The 16,011-nt window shown below is 34.1% G+C and overlaps 1 protein-coding gene across 1 annotated transcript; it reads right to left on the reverse strand.

The window, feature by feature from the left end:
• Nucleotides 1-12,333: 12,333 nt before the first annotated feature.
• Nucleotides 12,334-15,586, reverse strand: LOC127831062 (uncharacterized). The gene is made up of 4 exons (XM_052356047.1): nt 15,446-15,586; nt 14,575-14,717; nt 14,030-14,176; nt 12,334-12,451 (listed from the first exon to the last, which is right to left on the reverse strand). Exons 1-4 carry the CDS (start codon nt 15,584-15,586, stop codon nt 12,334-12,336), a joined length of 549 nt encoding a protein of 182 aa, XP_052212007.1.
• Between the last annotated feature and the right edge of the window lie 425 nt (nt 15,587-16,011).

The following is a 16,011-nucleotide window of genomic DNA, read 5'->3' on the forward strand; positions in this document are numbered from 1 at the left end:
AGATTGCTCGATATTCGTTCCAGCACGATATTCGGGAGTTTTGCCGAATGTCGATGTCAGAGCTGGCTCGATATTCACCCCAGCTCGATATTTGGGACTTTTGCCGAATGTCGATGTCAGAGCTGGTTCGACATTCGCCCAATCTCGATATTCGGGTTTTTATGCCGAATGTCGACGTCAGAGATGGCCTAACATTCGTACCTGCTCGATATTCGGGCCTTTTGTCGAATGTCGATGTCAGAGCTGGCTTAACATTCGCCCCAGCTCGATATTCGGATTTTTTTGCAGAATGTCGATGTCAGAGCTGGCTCGACATTTGCCCCAGCTCGATACTATTTTTTTGTGCTGAATGTCGATGTCAAAGCTGGCTTGACATTCGCCCCAGCTCGATATTCGGGACTTTTGCCGAATGTCGATGTCAGAGCTGGCTCGACATTCTCCCAAGCTCGATATTCGGGCCCTTTGACGAATGTCGATGTCAGAGCTGGTTCGACATTCGTCCATGCTCGATATTCGAACCTTTTGTTGAATGTCGATGTCAGAGCTGGCTCGAAATTCATCTCAGCTCGATATTCGGAATTTTTGCCGAATGTTGATGTCAGAGCTGGCTCGACATTCGTCCCAGCTCGATATTCGGGAGTTTTGCCGAATATCGATGTCAGAGCTCGCTCGACATTCGCCCCAGCTCGATATTCTGCTTTTGTGCCGAATGTCGAATGTCGATTTCCGATGTCAGTGCCAACTTCACGCACCTTTTTCAATAACGTTATTTATTTTTTATTGGCTTCTTCTATCTCTAAATTGTAGGAAAGGGAAGTTACTGTATGCTACAATCGTCATTTATTTTAAATGAGTAATGAGTTTAGTAACAAAATGTTAATGAGTTTCATAAATATTATTTAAATTATTGATGTATGCTTTTTTCATGTCAATACACTTTATGAATACCAGACTTTTAAATAATTTACACTTGGTGGAGTGTAACCGACACAAGCCAAGGCTGTGTAATTTTTGCGCTCCGTAAAAATCTAGTATTTAAATGCTTTAAAGCTAGGTTACCAAACATATATACAAGCAAAGTATCAAAGGTTTCGTATCGCGACGAAAACTTTGTAATAAAAATATAAAAAGTGTGGAATTTGATGTGAAAACTAAAATGGAAATATCTAGGTCAAATGAAAATGAAACGTCAACAAAGATGGCGGCCCGCCATTAGTGTTTCTTCGGGAACGCGACCTGTTTGGTGAGCGAAAGCCACAAAAGGTAGAATGGTTGAGACACGAGGAGCTATACAACGCAATAGCCCAACGCATCGACCCAAGCCACATAACAGGACTTCAAAGGGTACGTACTATGTGGCGTATCTATGTTGACAATTTGAATGACAAAGTTGTTTTGATGTCTGATGGTGTCCAGCTAAGAGGACGCATTATAAGTGTCTTAAATACCAATCCGGATAGACTAGATGGTGAAAACACCACACGCGTGTGTGTTAAAAACATCCCTCTCGCTGTTGACGATGGACTTATCACCAGAACATTTACGTTAAAGGGCCTTGACGTTATTTCAAACAGAAGGGATAAACTACGCATCAATGGTAAATTGACCAACTGTTGCACGGGTGATCGAATTTGTATTGTGAAAACATCGTCCCTCAAGGAACCTCTTCCAAAAACAATGCAGTTTGGACAGTTTATTGGACTTGAACTGCACAACGGACAACTAACTGTCTCGCCCATTTAACCAAAGTGCTCCAAGTGTCTTGAAGAAGGACACGTTTTCAATACATGCCCAAATGACTGAATGTGTAAGAAGTGTAACACAAAGGGTCATAGGCAATCTGAATGTGATAATTACACAGATACCCTGTGTGATACAAACATTACTCATCCAAACACAGACGACGAACACGAGGAACCCGTGAAACCAGTGGAAACCCCTATCAACAAACGCACAACGGATCCGCGTAGCCGATCCGCTAGCGCCACGAGATCCACGGTCAGTTGCAGCCAACCGACAATTATACGATTCACCGAGAACATAAACTCGTCCAATACCTCGACGCCGAACAAAGGCAGAGAAAAGAACGTTACTGCAAGATCGCCGCCTACACCTGTAGATGAACTACAGAAGAAAACACAGTCTTCCGACAGGAAGACAAAGCACGCAAAGAAGAAATAATGAAATGTCCACATATTTCGTGCCTACTAGAAACTGTTTACGGACAATGAACACGACTAATCACCGCTTTACAAACACTATAGTTGGAATTGTTACCTTTATGAAGGTACATACAATTATAACAAATACATTAGATATATTTTCGAATACGAATTCGAAAATCAATCATACAAATATAAAACCGATTCACCTTCAAAAAATTTAACGCAAATATATTGCTAGTTTATTTTGAGGTGTTACTTGACCGCTATACGGACCGTTATGAAAACAATGTCACGATCACATTGTACTTTTGGCAATCTGATGTATACTATCATCATGGCGTTTTTCATACTCATGAAATGTACTTTTGTTTCAAATATGTATAGTCTGTTCCACTTTTTGTTATACTATCCAACCGTGTTACACGACAGCTATACGCACTGTAATCAACACAACATCGTGACCACATTGACCACTCTTTGCATGGTCTACTGCTTTTTTACATAAACTTTAATCACATTGCTAATAGCTTAATAAATGACTTAGTGATTTACTTCGTTATAGCAATAAATAGCGCTGTGTGTCTACATGACGTATTAACGCTCATGGAATGTATAGTTCTATCCAAATTACGCAATTTTAATCATTTAACATGCCTTCAATTATGTATTAAACACTTAATGTGTACAAATATGCTTTTTTCATTAATGCTACCTTTGTATATGATGGCTTATACTTGTTATCCTGTAGTGACACACTTGCATGTGGTGGCTTATACATGTTGGTTTTTAAAATGTACTTTTCTTCGGTTATGTAGTCGCATACCGTTGTTTTATGTAACAACGGGATGTACCTTTACAATATTTTTGTTAATGACACCCTTAAATAAGCATTTACACATTATGTCCATTAATGTAATGGATGTAACAACGTTTTGCATCTTTATCATATTTTTGACAACCTTAAATGAATATGTACACATTATTTCCATTAATGTGCAAGGACTAAAAGGATTTAAAAGATAAATTAAAACGCGCAAGAGTATAACAATATATTTTACATCAACGAGCACATATCGCCTTTTTACAGGAGACACACTTTTCTGAAGATTTAAAAGTACTTTTAGTGGATGAATTTTCTGAATGGGATCTTTACCACTCACATGGAGATAGTAAAAGCAAAGGTGTGTCAATCATTATTAAAAAGTCCCTTCAATACACGGTCATTGACACATACATAGACACATATGGAAGATATATATTAATGAATATTGAAACACAAAACAATAACATATCACTACTTAATATTTATGCACCAAATGACAAAAAACAACGAAACGTTTTTTTCGATTTAATTTAAAAAATATTAAATGAACATTCCCAGGGCATTAAATTAATTGGTGGAGATTTTAATGAAATAAACGACATACGTGATAGAGTATCATCATCAAAAAGTGAAGTAAACATTAATGATAAACTAACAAATCTTAAACGAAGAAATAATCTTACGGATATTTGGCGATATTTAAATCCTACAAAAAACCAGTTTACATGGAGGAGAAAAAATTATACTGATAAAAGTCGTATAGATTTCTGGCTTTTAGACAAAAATAGTATTCCCCTTGTACATGCAAGCGATATTAGACCTGCAATAATTCAATCGACCGATCATATGACATTATCTATCAAACTTAAAACCCCATCGAAACGGGGCCAAGGATTTTGGAAATCAAATAACTAAATTTTGAGTGAACATGAATACTGTACTAAAGTAAAAACCATTATCGACGAATGCTCACAATTACATATAGATAGTAAACAAATTATATGGGAAGTACTTAAATGGGAAGTTAAACAAATGTCAATAGAATACTCAAAGAAAAAATAACGTGAACGCCAAACTTTGTTGCATCTTCTCGAAACCGAGTTAAATAATTTACTTAAAAAAGATTCTGACCCAGAAACTGATAAAGTAAGAATCATCCAAGTGGAAAATGATATTAAAGAAATTTACAACTTTAAAGCAAATGGGGCTTTTGTTAGATCAAGACTTCAATTTATGGAAGAAGGCGAGAGAAATTCTAAATTCTTTCTTAGTCAAGAAAAATCAAGACAAAATAGAACAAATATAACTTATCTTAATGTTGATGGCAAACAGTTTAATAACAGCGTTGAAATATTAAATCAAGAAGCATTTTTTTATGAATCATTATACAAATCAAATGCATGTACAAACTCCGATTTAGAGTTTTACCTTAATTCAATTACTATCGAAATAACAGTCACAGAAAACGATGCTAATCTATGTGAAGAGCATATTTCCTTACAAGAACTGTCGAATGCTTTAGCGTCAATGAAACAGAATAAAAGTCCTGGCCTAGACGGTTTAACTGTCGAATTCTACCAAAAGTTTTGGGATATTTTATCGCCTTTACTACAAAATTGTTTTACAGAAAGTACTCAAAAGGGAGAATTGACGCATACTCAAAAACAATGTATTTTTTCATTGTTGTATAAAAAAGGTGATCCTGAGAATTTAGAAAACTGGAGACCAATATCACTTTTAAATACAGATTACAAAATTTAAGCAAAAGTTTTAGCTCAGCGTCTACAAACTGTTTTACCAAATATAATCAGTCTCGATCAGCAGGGATTTATTAAAAACAGATTTATTGGTTGCAATATTCGACAAATACAAGATATAATCGATTATTCTGATTTGCTTAACATAGACGGAGCCCTTTTATTTGTTGATTTTAAGAAGGCATTCGATACAGTTGAATGGAACATGATGTTTAACGTCTTAACAAAATTCGGTTTCAAGAGTAACTTTATTAATATGGTAAAAACATTATATAATGACATCTGCTCATCTGTAATGAATAACGGTTGGCAATCAAAATTCTTCAAAATACAAAGAGAAATACGGCAAGGATGTCCTCTTTCATCTCTGCTTTTTATTTTAAAAGCTGAAATATTAGCAACAAAGCTTCGATCGTGTAATCAATATAAAGGTATAATGATAAAATGCAACCAACAAGTTCAAAATATTAAAATCACACAACTTGCAGATGATACAACAATTTTCTTAAAAAATACAAATGAGATACCAGTTGTGATTAATATAATCGATGAATTCGGGATAATATCAGGTCTGAAATTAAATAAACAAAAAAACGAAGGTATATTACTTGGTAAGTCTAAACACGAAAACGAATGTGTTATTCACGACATAAAATTTAGTGCAGTGGTTAAAGCCTTAGGCACTTACGTTGGGATAAATTCTGCTAAATGTGAAGAACTTAGTTGGAATGACAAAATTGTATCGTGTTAAAAAGTAATTAATTCCTGGAACAACAGGAACCTGACATTTTATGGAAGGGTAACAGTAATTAAAACGTTATTGATTCCAAAATTTACATATCTTTTACAGTCAACTTTTGTTTCAAAGAATATCATAAATGAACTTAATATTATGTGTTTTAAGTTCTCATGGAATAACAAAACCGAAAAAATTTAAAGGTCTATTTTAATGGGTAATAAACAAGATGGAGGAATTGAAATGCCTGACATGAGCATTTTTGCAAAAACACTCAAAATGAAATTGATCAAAATGTTATGTATCGATGACAATGCAAATTTGAAAGTTATTCCTAATTTGTTCTTATATCAGTATGGCAAAAAGCTCTTAATATTTAAAATGAACATCGATTCTTTTAAGTCATTACCAAAAGTAATATGGAAAATACCTGCCTTTTATGAAGATATTATATGCAATTTCATCGAAATGAACAATGTCAATACACCAAAAAAACCACAAAGATATTTTGATATAAGAACTGAAGTACTATGGGGAAACCGATATATAAAACATAACGGCAAATGCCTTATTTTCGAAAACTGGATGAATTCGAATATAATTTTCATTAATGATTTACTTTCGAACACTGGCCTAGCTAAGGAAACTTATATTATTTCAAAATTAGAAAACAAATCTAACTGGATTGCCGAGTTAAATAAACTAAAAATATCAATTCCGAAAGACTGGACTCTTACTTTGCAATCAACTGAATCATTTAATTCCACGGTAAAAACAGACCAGCAGAGTACATTTGTCAAAAATATAAACATCTATAACTTGAATAATAAACAACAAAAACAGATATTTACTAAGCATAAGTGCACTAAACCATACGTCCATGACTACTGGACGAGAGTATTTAAAGGAAGAATAATCTGGAAATCAGTATACGATTTTATTAATAATGCTATTCAGAATACTAAGGTTAGACAAATGAGATATAAACTTATTCATAAAATTATCCCAACTAATGAAAACTTGTTTACTTGGAAAGTATGAAATTCGCCTCTATGCCTTTTCTGTGGGGAATTAGAAACACTAGAACACTTACTATTAGACTGCCCTTATGTACGTCCATTCTGGTATATTGTTCAAATAACTTTCCAGAAAATAGGTTTTTGTTCCCCCCTTATTTCCCTTCGTAATATAATTGTAGGCTATAAAATAGAAAGTAGTACAAACGATGATGTCAATATCATAATGAGCTATGCTTGTTTCTCCATATATAAATGTTACATTATCAGTGAGAGAAGATAAAAAATTATTGATATGAAAGGTATGCTTATAAGAGATCTCCACACTGTTACCCAATATTACCAAAAACGAAATATATGCCACAATATATTATCAAAGTTTGTTAAACACTTGACTTTATAGCCTTCACAATTTGTTGGAAATCAATATTCAAGTGCTTTTGATGACTTATATAACAGAAAATGTTTGTTTAGAATTTGTAATAAATTAAGTATCCTATGTTATTTATGCAAAAAGGGTATAAACATATTTGTGAATAACCAATGTATAACTTAATTATAAAGAGACTATAAGATATTGATTCACACGTTTTGAATGAATGTTTATAGAGCTGTAACTGTATGTAACTGTATGTAACTGTACTTTATAACTGACCTATACTCTGTTATATGTCCTTATTTCTTTGTGAATAAAAAAAAGTTCGAAACTAAAAAATATTATTTTTTTTTATTTACACTAACCTTTCCAGACGGTAATTCCAGTGTCAATCATTTTATGTTTGAAAGAACAATAATTGCTTTCCTGAGCGAGATACTGGAGTTTAATTACATGGTTTTAATAATTGAAATCATGTGAGTTAGCAAAGTTGATAACTGCCACACAAAAAAATAGATTGAAGATTTCGAATATTGTTTTGAAAAAAGTATATATATGAAGTAAAAAGTAATATTTCCGTGAAAGGACTCTTGACATTGTAAATTTAATTCATATGCGTGTGTCTTGTGTTGTGGAAATACTAGATGTGTGAATAGAGAATACATTTTGAACTTTTGGAACTGTAAAAGTAAATCAAAAGGGCGTGTCATAAGTTTGAAGTAATAAAAAAATAAGATAGGTAGTATATTCCCAGACATTCTTGCGCAGACCCAATACATGTCTAAGTAAAAACATGTTGACAAAATCAACATACGTAATCATGGTAAAATCTGAGTATTTCCTATTGAAATATGTAAATGAATGTGTATCAATACATACAGATAAAGAAGCATATAAGACAACTATTTTAAAAGTTGCCTTTGAAAGGCACCTGGACAAAAATACAAACATATATGCAGTTATCACAAAGTAGTAACATTGTATACATTATTAACAACAGTAATAATGAGACGTCTTAAGTGAAATAACAGAAAAATGCTTATAGATATATTGTATATTCTACACGTTTGCATTAGATAAATGTATTTGAACAAATATCGGAGGCGGACGTTATAAAATGATTTAGTAGAACATTTACAAAATATGCGAGTTGACTTCAGTTACAGTAAAGTTGCATACATAAATGTTCTGATACAGTATATTGCAACAAATTATTCATGAAATATTTTTCTTACATGATTATAAACATTGCAGATTAATAAAAAGTAATACTAATTTTCAATACTATACACATTCCTATTTAGACACAATGAACAGCATCTATATTCTCTGTCGATACCGATGTGCCGACATTTTTTCTATCATTGGATGGTGACCAGAACGACGAAAATTTGGTAACAGTGTTATAAACGATATGACAATTGTGTAAATGAGTAGCGCTCTGGTTTAATTAAGCTTTTAAACAATATAGAGTAAGCCTTTTGGACGAGAATGTAAATCCTTTAAGAGGGTTTTCTCTGCACTGTCAACGAGTCTGGTATGAAATATGTTTAAGAAGGCAACACGTGTCCAAACCCTGAACATAAATAACAAATGTTTTATATATGTTTCCCACATTACTCGACCAGCTTCGTCTAAGCGTCATAATATTAAGTAACACTGCTTAGGGTATCTCGAAGTAGCCATCTGTGTCAGAGTTACCCAGTATTTGACACACTTTATCATTATTATTATACCTGATTTTTATAGCGCTTTTTTCACAAATAGTTGTGCGTTCAAAGGCGCTTCACATGAAATAACATGACATAATTCTGTATAAAATACATCACAAGCATATAACAAGATGTATAAGATAATAGGTAAAAAACTTACACACGATGATAGGGCGAATACCACAACTTTTCCGCTCACCGTCGAAATTTTATACTTCTGACAAGTGCATCGTATCCTTTTGACGAAAAGTAACATGGCGGACAAGGACAAGTCCGGTAAGTGGGTGACAAAATGTTTTATTATGAGACACTGAATAATGATTGCCACTTACGAAGCACTCCACCGAATTTCTGAACAAATATGTCGCCTATTTAAAAGTTTACCAGTCGTGATATATTTAGCATGACTTTGAAATAGTGTTTACAAAAAGTCGTTTCGCGCTCGACACCATTCGTACTTGTGAGAAAAATGTAATAATCCGATGATTTTCGATGTGTCAGACCTGATGTCACAGACTTAAATCATTGTATATAAAAAAAAAACATGCCATAAAAAGCTGTTTGTTTCAATATATGTTTAAGGCCCAATGTTTTGGTGAAAACATGCATCACTTACATAAAAATTGATGCACCGTGCAACACTGATTATAAGCACCGTATATTCTGTGTATCTGAAATTTGTGGCACCGCTAACTCCTGCCCGTGGTTTTAAATAATAAGCTATAACAAGCCATCGTGAGCTAAATTTATTTACGATAATCTTCCATTTATCAAAGTTACATGTCCTAAATTTTTGTCATGAAAATGATGACATGCTTGCACCAAAAAAAGATTCACCGGGATCGATGTCTTGCTTTCCAGTACGTGGAGGGCAATTATTTAAGTATCACGCTTCAATTCATCTTTATCGTTGTGGTATAATACAATCATTATTGATAATTATTATTTATTGATTTCAGATTCATAATCCGTAAATGAAAAGATGTCAAGCTACGATTATGGAAAGGTATAGGCAAATGTTGGTGTCAAACTAACCGAAATAAATGATAAATTTAGTTATACATAGAGAGTGCAGTGTGAGGTTGCATTGGTTACATTTACTGAAATATGACTTTGGTGTTTGTGGCCAAAATCAAAGGTATATACCAAAATTGCTCTCGACTACTTAAATCAGAAACAAAGGGGTTACAATTATAAAAAAACAACTTTTTTGAAACTGTCTAGAAGCGTGTGAGTGCACGTCTCTATAGATAAGACATTACAGCGCGGTCCGTTTTAACGAGATGTAAAGGGTTCGAATCATATAATTGTTATTTCCGTCAAGTATTAAAATAAATAAATTGAAACCCAAATATTTTCAAAGTACATTGTAATATTGCTTTAAAACCGTGTGTACACTTTTTTACCATCGTAATTCAGTATGAAGCCATTATTTGACATTGTTTTAATATATTGCGCCTTATATTTGTTAACAATCATGACCCAACACTTACCTCATTTTTTTTTCTAATTGGAATAGGTTTATCATACTATCAAGCACTTAGAATAGTTTAGCACACTGTCTGACGACAGCTCTTGTGGCATGATAATACCTTTGGTGATATTTATTCAGATCTTGTTGGAATTTGCGATGGGTGGCGTTGACAGCGATGAATTGATGCCTGAAGATATAATTGTTTCCCTAAACAACGACGTATGTGAAGATTATTTAGAGGATGCGCGTGTCGGCGTAGGATCATGTGATAATTTAGTTTCCGTTGATTTTGACACCATATGTGGAGTTCACAAATAAGTTGGTGAACGTGTCGAGGTAGGATCATTAGATACAGATACAGTGCAGAAACAAATTGGTGAGCGTGTCGACATAGGATCAGGTGATAATGTTGGTGAACGTGTCGAGGTAGGATCATTAGATTCAGATACATTTCAGAACCAAGTTGGTGAGCGTGTCGAAATAAGATCATGTGATAATGATGGTGTACGTGTCGATGTAGAATCATTAGATTCAGATACAGTTCTAAAGAAACTTGGTGAGCGTGTCGACGAAGGATCAGGTGATAATGCCGTTTCCGTTGAGTGTGACGGTTCGCGTGTAGACTCTGGATTGAAATGCGAAATATGTTGCCATGTTTTTAAGAGAAAACACGTCTTCCCTAGACATCCTAAACAACATTATCCACAGACGGGAGAATATTGTTCGATATGTGATAAGTATTCCAGTCGTCTTACAATTCACATACAAAGGCATAAAGAGCGAAACAAGTACGCATGTACAATTTGTGATTAAGTATTTGTGAATGGATTGGAATCCCATGAATCTAAGCACTCTGGACAATATAAACATCTGTGCAGTGTTTGCGGTGAAGGATTTAATCACTTGAATGACTTGACAGGACACAACACTAAACACACCGGAGAGAAAGCTTTCAAGTGTTGTAAATGTGGTAAAAAAATACACTCATAAGAGTTACTTTGGTGTGCACAGCAAGTCATGTGGTCAAAAATTGTCAGTATATAAATGCAATTATTGCAGAAAAAACGGAGCAGTATCAATGTTCTGTTTGTGGATGCTGTTTTAAGCATCGCGGAATTTATTTAAGCATATAAAGAAAGCAGGCCATAAACAACAAAACTAGCTGCTTTGAACATAGTCATTTTATTCAGAGGCATGTTTTAAGATAATCAAAGACCTAAAGAATACACATTTCGGAGTATTGTGTGAAATCTTTCATTATCTCTCGCAACACGCCATTGGAATCTCGCAAAATCTCGTAAGCTTATAACGAAAATCATAATCATGCTTTAACAGATATAATTAATGTATACAATGGCTAGCTGGGTTATTTAGCTTTAAAATGACACTTTATTCATTAAAATCGGACATTAAATGTCTTATTCTAAACGAGCCAAAATATCCGACATTCAAGTAGCAATATTTCTAGTTCTACGGTACATAAACAGCAATACAATTAGTACCAAACATAAGAAAAACTTAATATCTTTGATTTGATAGTTAATTTATAATAACCAAACTTTAAAAAGTTTTAGACAAGTAATAGCACCTGCTGCGTGCTTTATCGAATTTCTCCTTGTTTTGTTTTCATAGAGATTTCAATATTTGTATTCTTTCGGTGTTTGAGATCAGTTATGTGACTGGACTCTTGCATGTTGAATATCTAGAGGATATTATATTCGATGTCATGAAATAAGGGATTTATTACAGAAGTTATTTTACAATAATAAAAACGAGGCAGTATATTTATTTTCAATTATTCACTTCTTCACTTCAAAATTCGATTATCTTAAAAAATGTACTTTAATTAACAAAATGTCAATAGTTAGTTTTTAAAATATTAATCAAAGTCGGGAAAATACGTATGACCTCCCTCATTATTCAACGTTTTCCAGTGAAACATAAAGATTCCGGCCTTTCCGGTAAATCAGGTGTACCACTTCATTAAATTCTGTAAAAAAAATCTTTTTCAAGAAATCTTTATGCAGGTGAAAGATTATATTTCAATAAATTCACAACGAGTATGTGACAATAGTACGTAGATATATAAAAGTCTACAAACTTCTGATAACTTAATAACGTTATAAGTTTATCACCTCGAAAAGGTCTACTGGATTATTGTAAACGTAAAGTTTTATAAATGTAAGCCGTTTTCAAAAACTTATGCAACAACGTATTTGGCTCCTCTAAGTTAATTCCTAATTGGGTCGCCGGCAAGATCTTGCTTTCGTCGCTTTAATGGTGCCTGTGTATCGGTTCCACATCTCTAGCAACTGCCAGCGGTTTTGACACATCACTGCGTTTGGAAGTCCTTTTCTTCCTTGACCTTTTCTTTTTGTCGAATTCATGATCACTATAAAGAAAACAATATGTTCCAAATGTTATAGAATCAAGTTTGGAGGGGGTTTATAACCACTCGAGCAGGGATCCTTTATTTCTGAAAATTTCACGATCATACTAAACATAAAGCAAAGGACCTTCTCAGCAGACGACATGTTTCTCAACATGAATAGTACCAAAAAAAATGCATATATTCATATGTATGCAACGAGATCAGGATGCCTTTGCTTACATGACATTAGATGAAGGATTTAAAGCATATGTGTGATAATAAGTGCAATATCATTATTTTTAAAGTAGACATACATATAAAAAGCAGAACAATTTAAAATAAAAAAAAATGTTTATGTAACTTACGTTTATTTAATATATTACTGTTTGTAAATACCAATCATTTTCTTCTGTTTTTGCTGGATACACAAGTGTGTTTTTGCAACTGTATTTACTATACTAGTTATTTGTATATGATTGCCATGTCTTAATATTTGTGATACTTTTCATGTAATTTGTGTTTATTATTAATCGCTTACGAATTTTCACGGTCAACAGTCACGGTCAGTCGTCAACAGTTATCCATCAAACGATACCTTATCCGTGTCACTCTATATACTGGTGATGTGGAAAAATGTTATTGCATGCCTCTAGATGTTCACATATCACTTAAAGGAATGAAATAACATTTCCCCACATGGCCAGTAAACCTTGACTGAACCTGTTCCAAAATTTGCTCAAATGTTTTGCTTCAATGATCAATATGGCCGTAAGAAAAACAGGTGAGCGAGTATAGGGCCCTGATTGCCCGCTTGATTTGTACATGCCGCCAACCATTGTCCATTTGGGCCGTGTTCTGAGAAAACTGGGCTTAATGCATGTGCGTTAAGTGTCTTCCCAAAATAGCCTGTGCAGTCCGCACAGGCTAATCAGGGACGACACTTTCCGCTGTAATGATATGTTTCGTTTAAAGGAAATCCCTTTTAACCGAAAATCTAGTTTAAGCGGAAAGTGTCGTCCCTGATTAGCCTGTGGAGACTTCACAGGCACATCTGGGATGACACTTTACGCACATGCATTAAGCCCAGTTTTCTCCCAACGACTCATTATGTTGTTATTTAGCCTGTTAAGTAACAGTTTTCAATATGTTTTATTACATTCAGTTAGTAAATAAACGTGTTAAGTAACCGTATACAATGTGTTTTACTATATTCAGTTTGTATATAAACCTGTTACGTAACAGTTTACAATGAGCTTTACTATATTCAGTTTGTAAATAAACATGTTAAGTAACAGTTTAAAATGTGTTTTAATATATTAAGTTTGTAAATAAACCTGTAAAGTAACAGTCTACAATGTGTTTTACTATATTCAGTTTGTAAATAAACCTATTAAGTAACAGTTTACAATGTGTTTTTCTATATTCACAATCCAGATTGAGCCCATAGTTACATTAATGAAAATATTTTTTCAAGACTTATAATTATAATAGATGCTTTTTGTGAATGAACAGTTAATAATTAGCCCGTTATTGCAGCGGATCTACATTCTTGTGTCTAACAAGCTACGTTTTATAAAGAATGATGTAAAGCTTATTTACCGTAAAGCAATAACTGTCGACTTCATGGACGCTCCTCTTGTCTGTATGAATTCGTCTATGTTGCTGTTGTCTTGGCTCCAAGATGTACTGGTCAGGATCGGTTCTCTCTGGTATACGGACTTCCGTGTAGTGTTCATGTGAAATACTCTGGAATGAACGAAGCTAAATGCTGAAAATCATATTATCATATAAGTATTATATTTCAAACTAGAGATAATAATTGGACACGAGTGCCTATTTGAATCAACATTAAATTGCATTAATCTTGAGAGTAGAAAATGAATATTTGAACATATTGCATGACCATTTCATGTAGGCAGGTTTAATAACAATGTCTTTATTCGAGGATCATAGAGATGCATGGACATGCACATAAGTTACAGATCTCTGAATACCCTATGAACGGTGCACAATCTTTAGTCAAAAAGGTAAATCATGATGAGGCACTGAGCAAAAATTTTCATGAAGCTTGGCTCCTATATGCATATACAAAGATTAACAATAATTCGACAAAGATCACATCAACGTTAAAAAGTCGAGTGTACCTGTCTGAAGGATCACATCTGTAATGCAGAATTATTGTAACATACGCCATGAGACGAGGTATTGCAATGGCCTTTGGACAACCCAGTCTGGTAGGCTCCATTTCGCTGAACTCTCCAAACAAATTCTCATTTACGAGACAGATCTTTGATTGTAAGAACCCGCAGTTACATAAAGCTGAAGTGTTGTGTCAATCCATTGTAGTATACCTTCGAACCATACTTTGTGGAACCCCTTTACGTATTTCCCAAAAGCTGGGAATACCTCGAAGTCAACACCACTAAGAAGATAGTCTTTTATCCTCAGACGTCTATTGGTTCGTTCTATTTCTGAAATACCAGGTTTATCTTCCGCTTCGTACCATGACCGAATAATGTTACAGAACTTGGCTTCTTCATAAAACTTAAGTTTTCTCATTTCATTTTCAACCTCGAATGAAAATACTTTCAATGCGTATGCGTTGTTTTGTTTGTCAATCAAGTCAACCACTAATGATTTATTCAGTATATCACTATTTTGCTCTGCCACATTATGCCATGCTTCTTTCTTAAAATTATCTACACTATCTTTACACACTTTAGCTCCTGAATTAACTAAAAGATGGTGTGCATCACGACACTTTGGTTCGTATTTGTTTCTAGAGGCGTTGTATTCATGAACAGAAAACCATGTTGTTTCGCCAACATTTTCTATGTGTGTATATTCCTGAAATGGACCATTGTCAACCCACTTTTTTCTTTCAGATTCAAAAATGAAAGCTGCATACACACAATGTAGCTTGCTCTTTGGAACAATCCTTGAATTCGATGTAATGGCACGTGCAACACATTCCTCCAGTGAGAAAACCTGTTTAACCGTGTGTTTTTTTCTTACAACTTCACTGGAACCCATGCCTAAAAGTTTAGCTATACCATTGGCCTTCTCAGATAACTTCCAGGATTTCCGAAGGAACACTCCAGACTGTTCTTGAATTCGCTGCATGTTATTGATTTTCACATTGAGTTCGTTATTCATCAGTTTGTGCAGGCCAATTGTGTGCGAAATAATCTTCTTTAAATCGATCGTGCACTGTCTTCGTTTCAGGCCATATTTTTAACAGACGGTTTAGTATTTGACTTTAAGTCAATGAGGATGTTTTAAATACTGTTTCAGAAACACTGTGAGTGGTCTGTGACGTAGATTGATCAAAAGTTCGTTCATTTTATGGGACTAATGTGTCGTCATTATTCTCGGTTTCATGCGCATTTGTAGACTCTGAATTGGTTTCCACTGTGTCAGCTTCCAAACTGTCTTGCAACACATTATCATCCGTTAGCGAATCAAGTGCATCAACTGGGAGCTTTGATTTCTCTACAGCACTGGTAGGCTTTGTCTTGTCTTCCTTACGTTTCGTGGTAGACCTTTTTGCTGACTCTATCATTCTACTCAGAACGTTATAA

Source organism: Dreissena polymorpha, chromosome 5 (genome assembly GCF_020536995.1).
Source record: "Dreissena polymorpha isolate Duluth1 chromosome 5, UMN_Dpol_1.0, whole genome shotgun sequence".
Taxonomy (NCBI): Eukaryota; Metazoa; Mollusca; class Bivalvia; order Myida; family Dreissenidae; genus Dreissena; species Dreissena polymorpha.

Excerpts from the sequence above, each read along its gene's own strand:
- LOC127831062 (XM_052356047.1), bottom strand. The coding sequence starts at position 15,586 with ATGAATAACGAACTCAATGTGAAAATCAATAACATGCAGCGAATTCAA. Across the intron at positions 14,718-15,445 it reads GCATGGGTTCCAGTGAAGTT|ATCTGTCTCGTAAATGAGAA; the intron begins GTAAGAAAAAAA and ends TTACAATCAAAG. Across the intron at positions 14,177-14,574 it reads AGATGTGATCCTTCAGACAG|AGTATTTCACATGAACACTA; the intron begins GTACACTCGACT and ends CGTTCATTCCAG.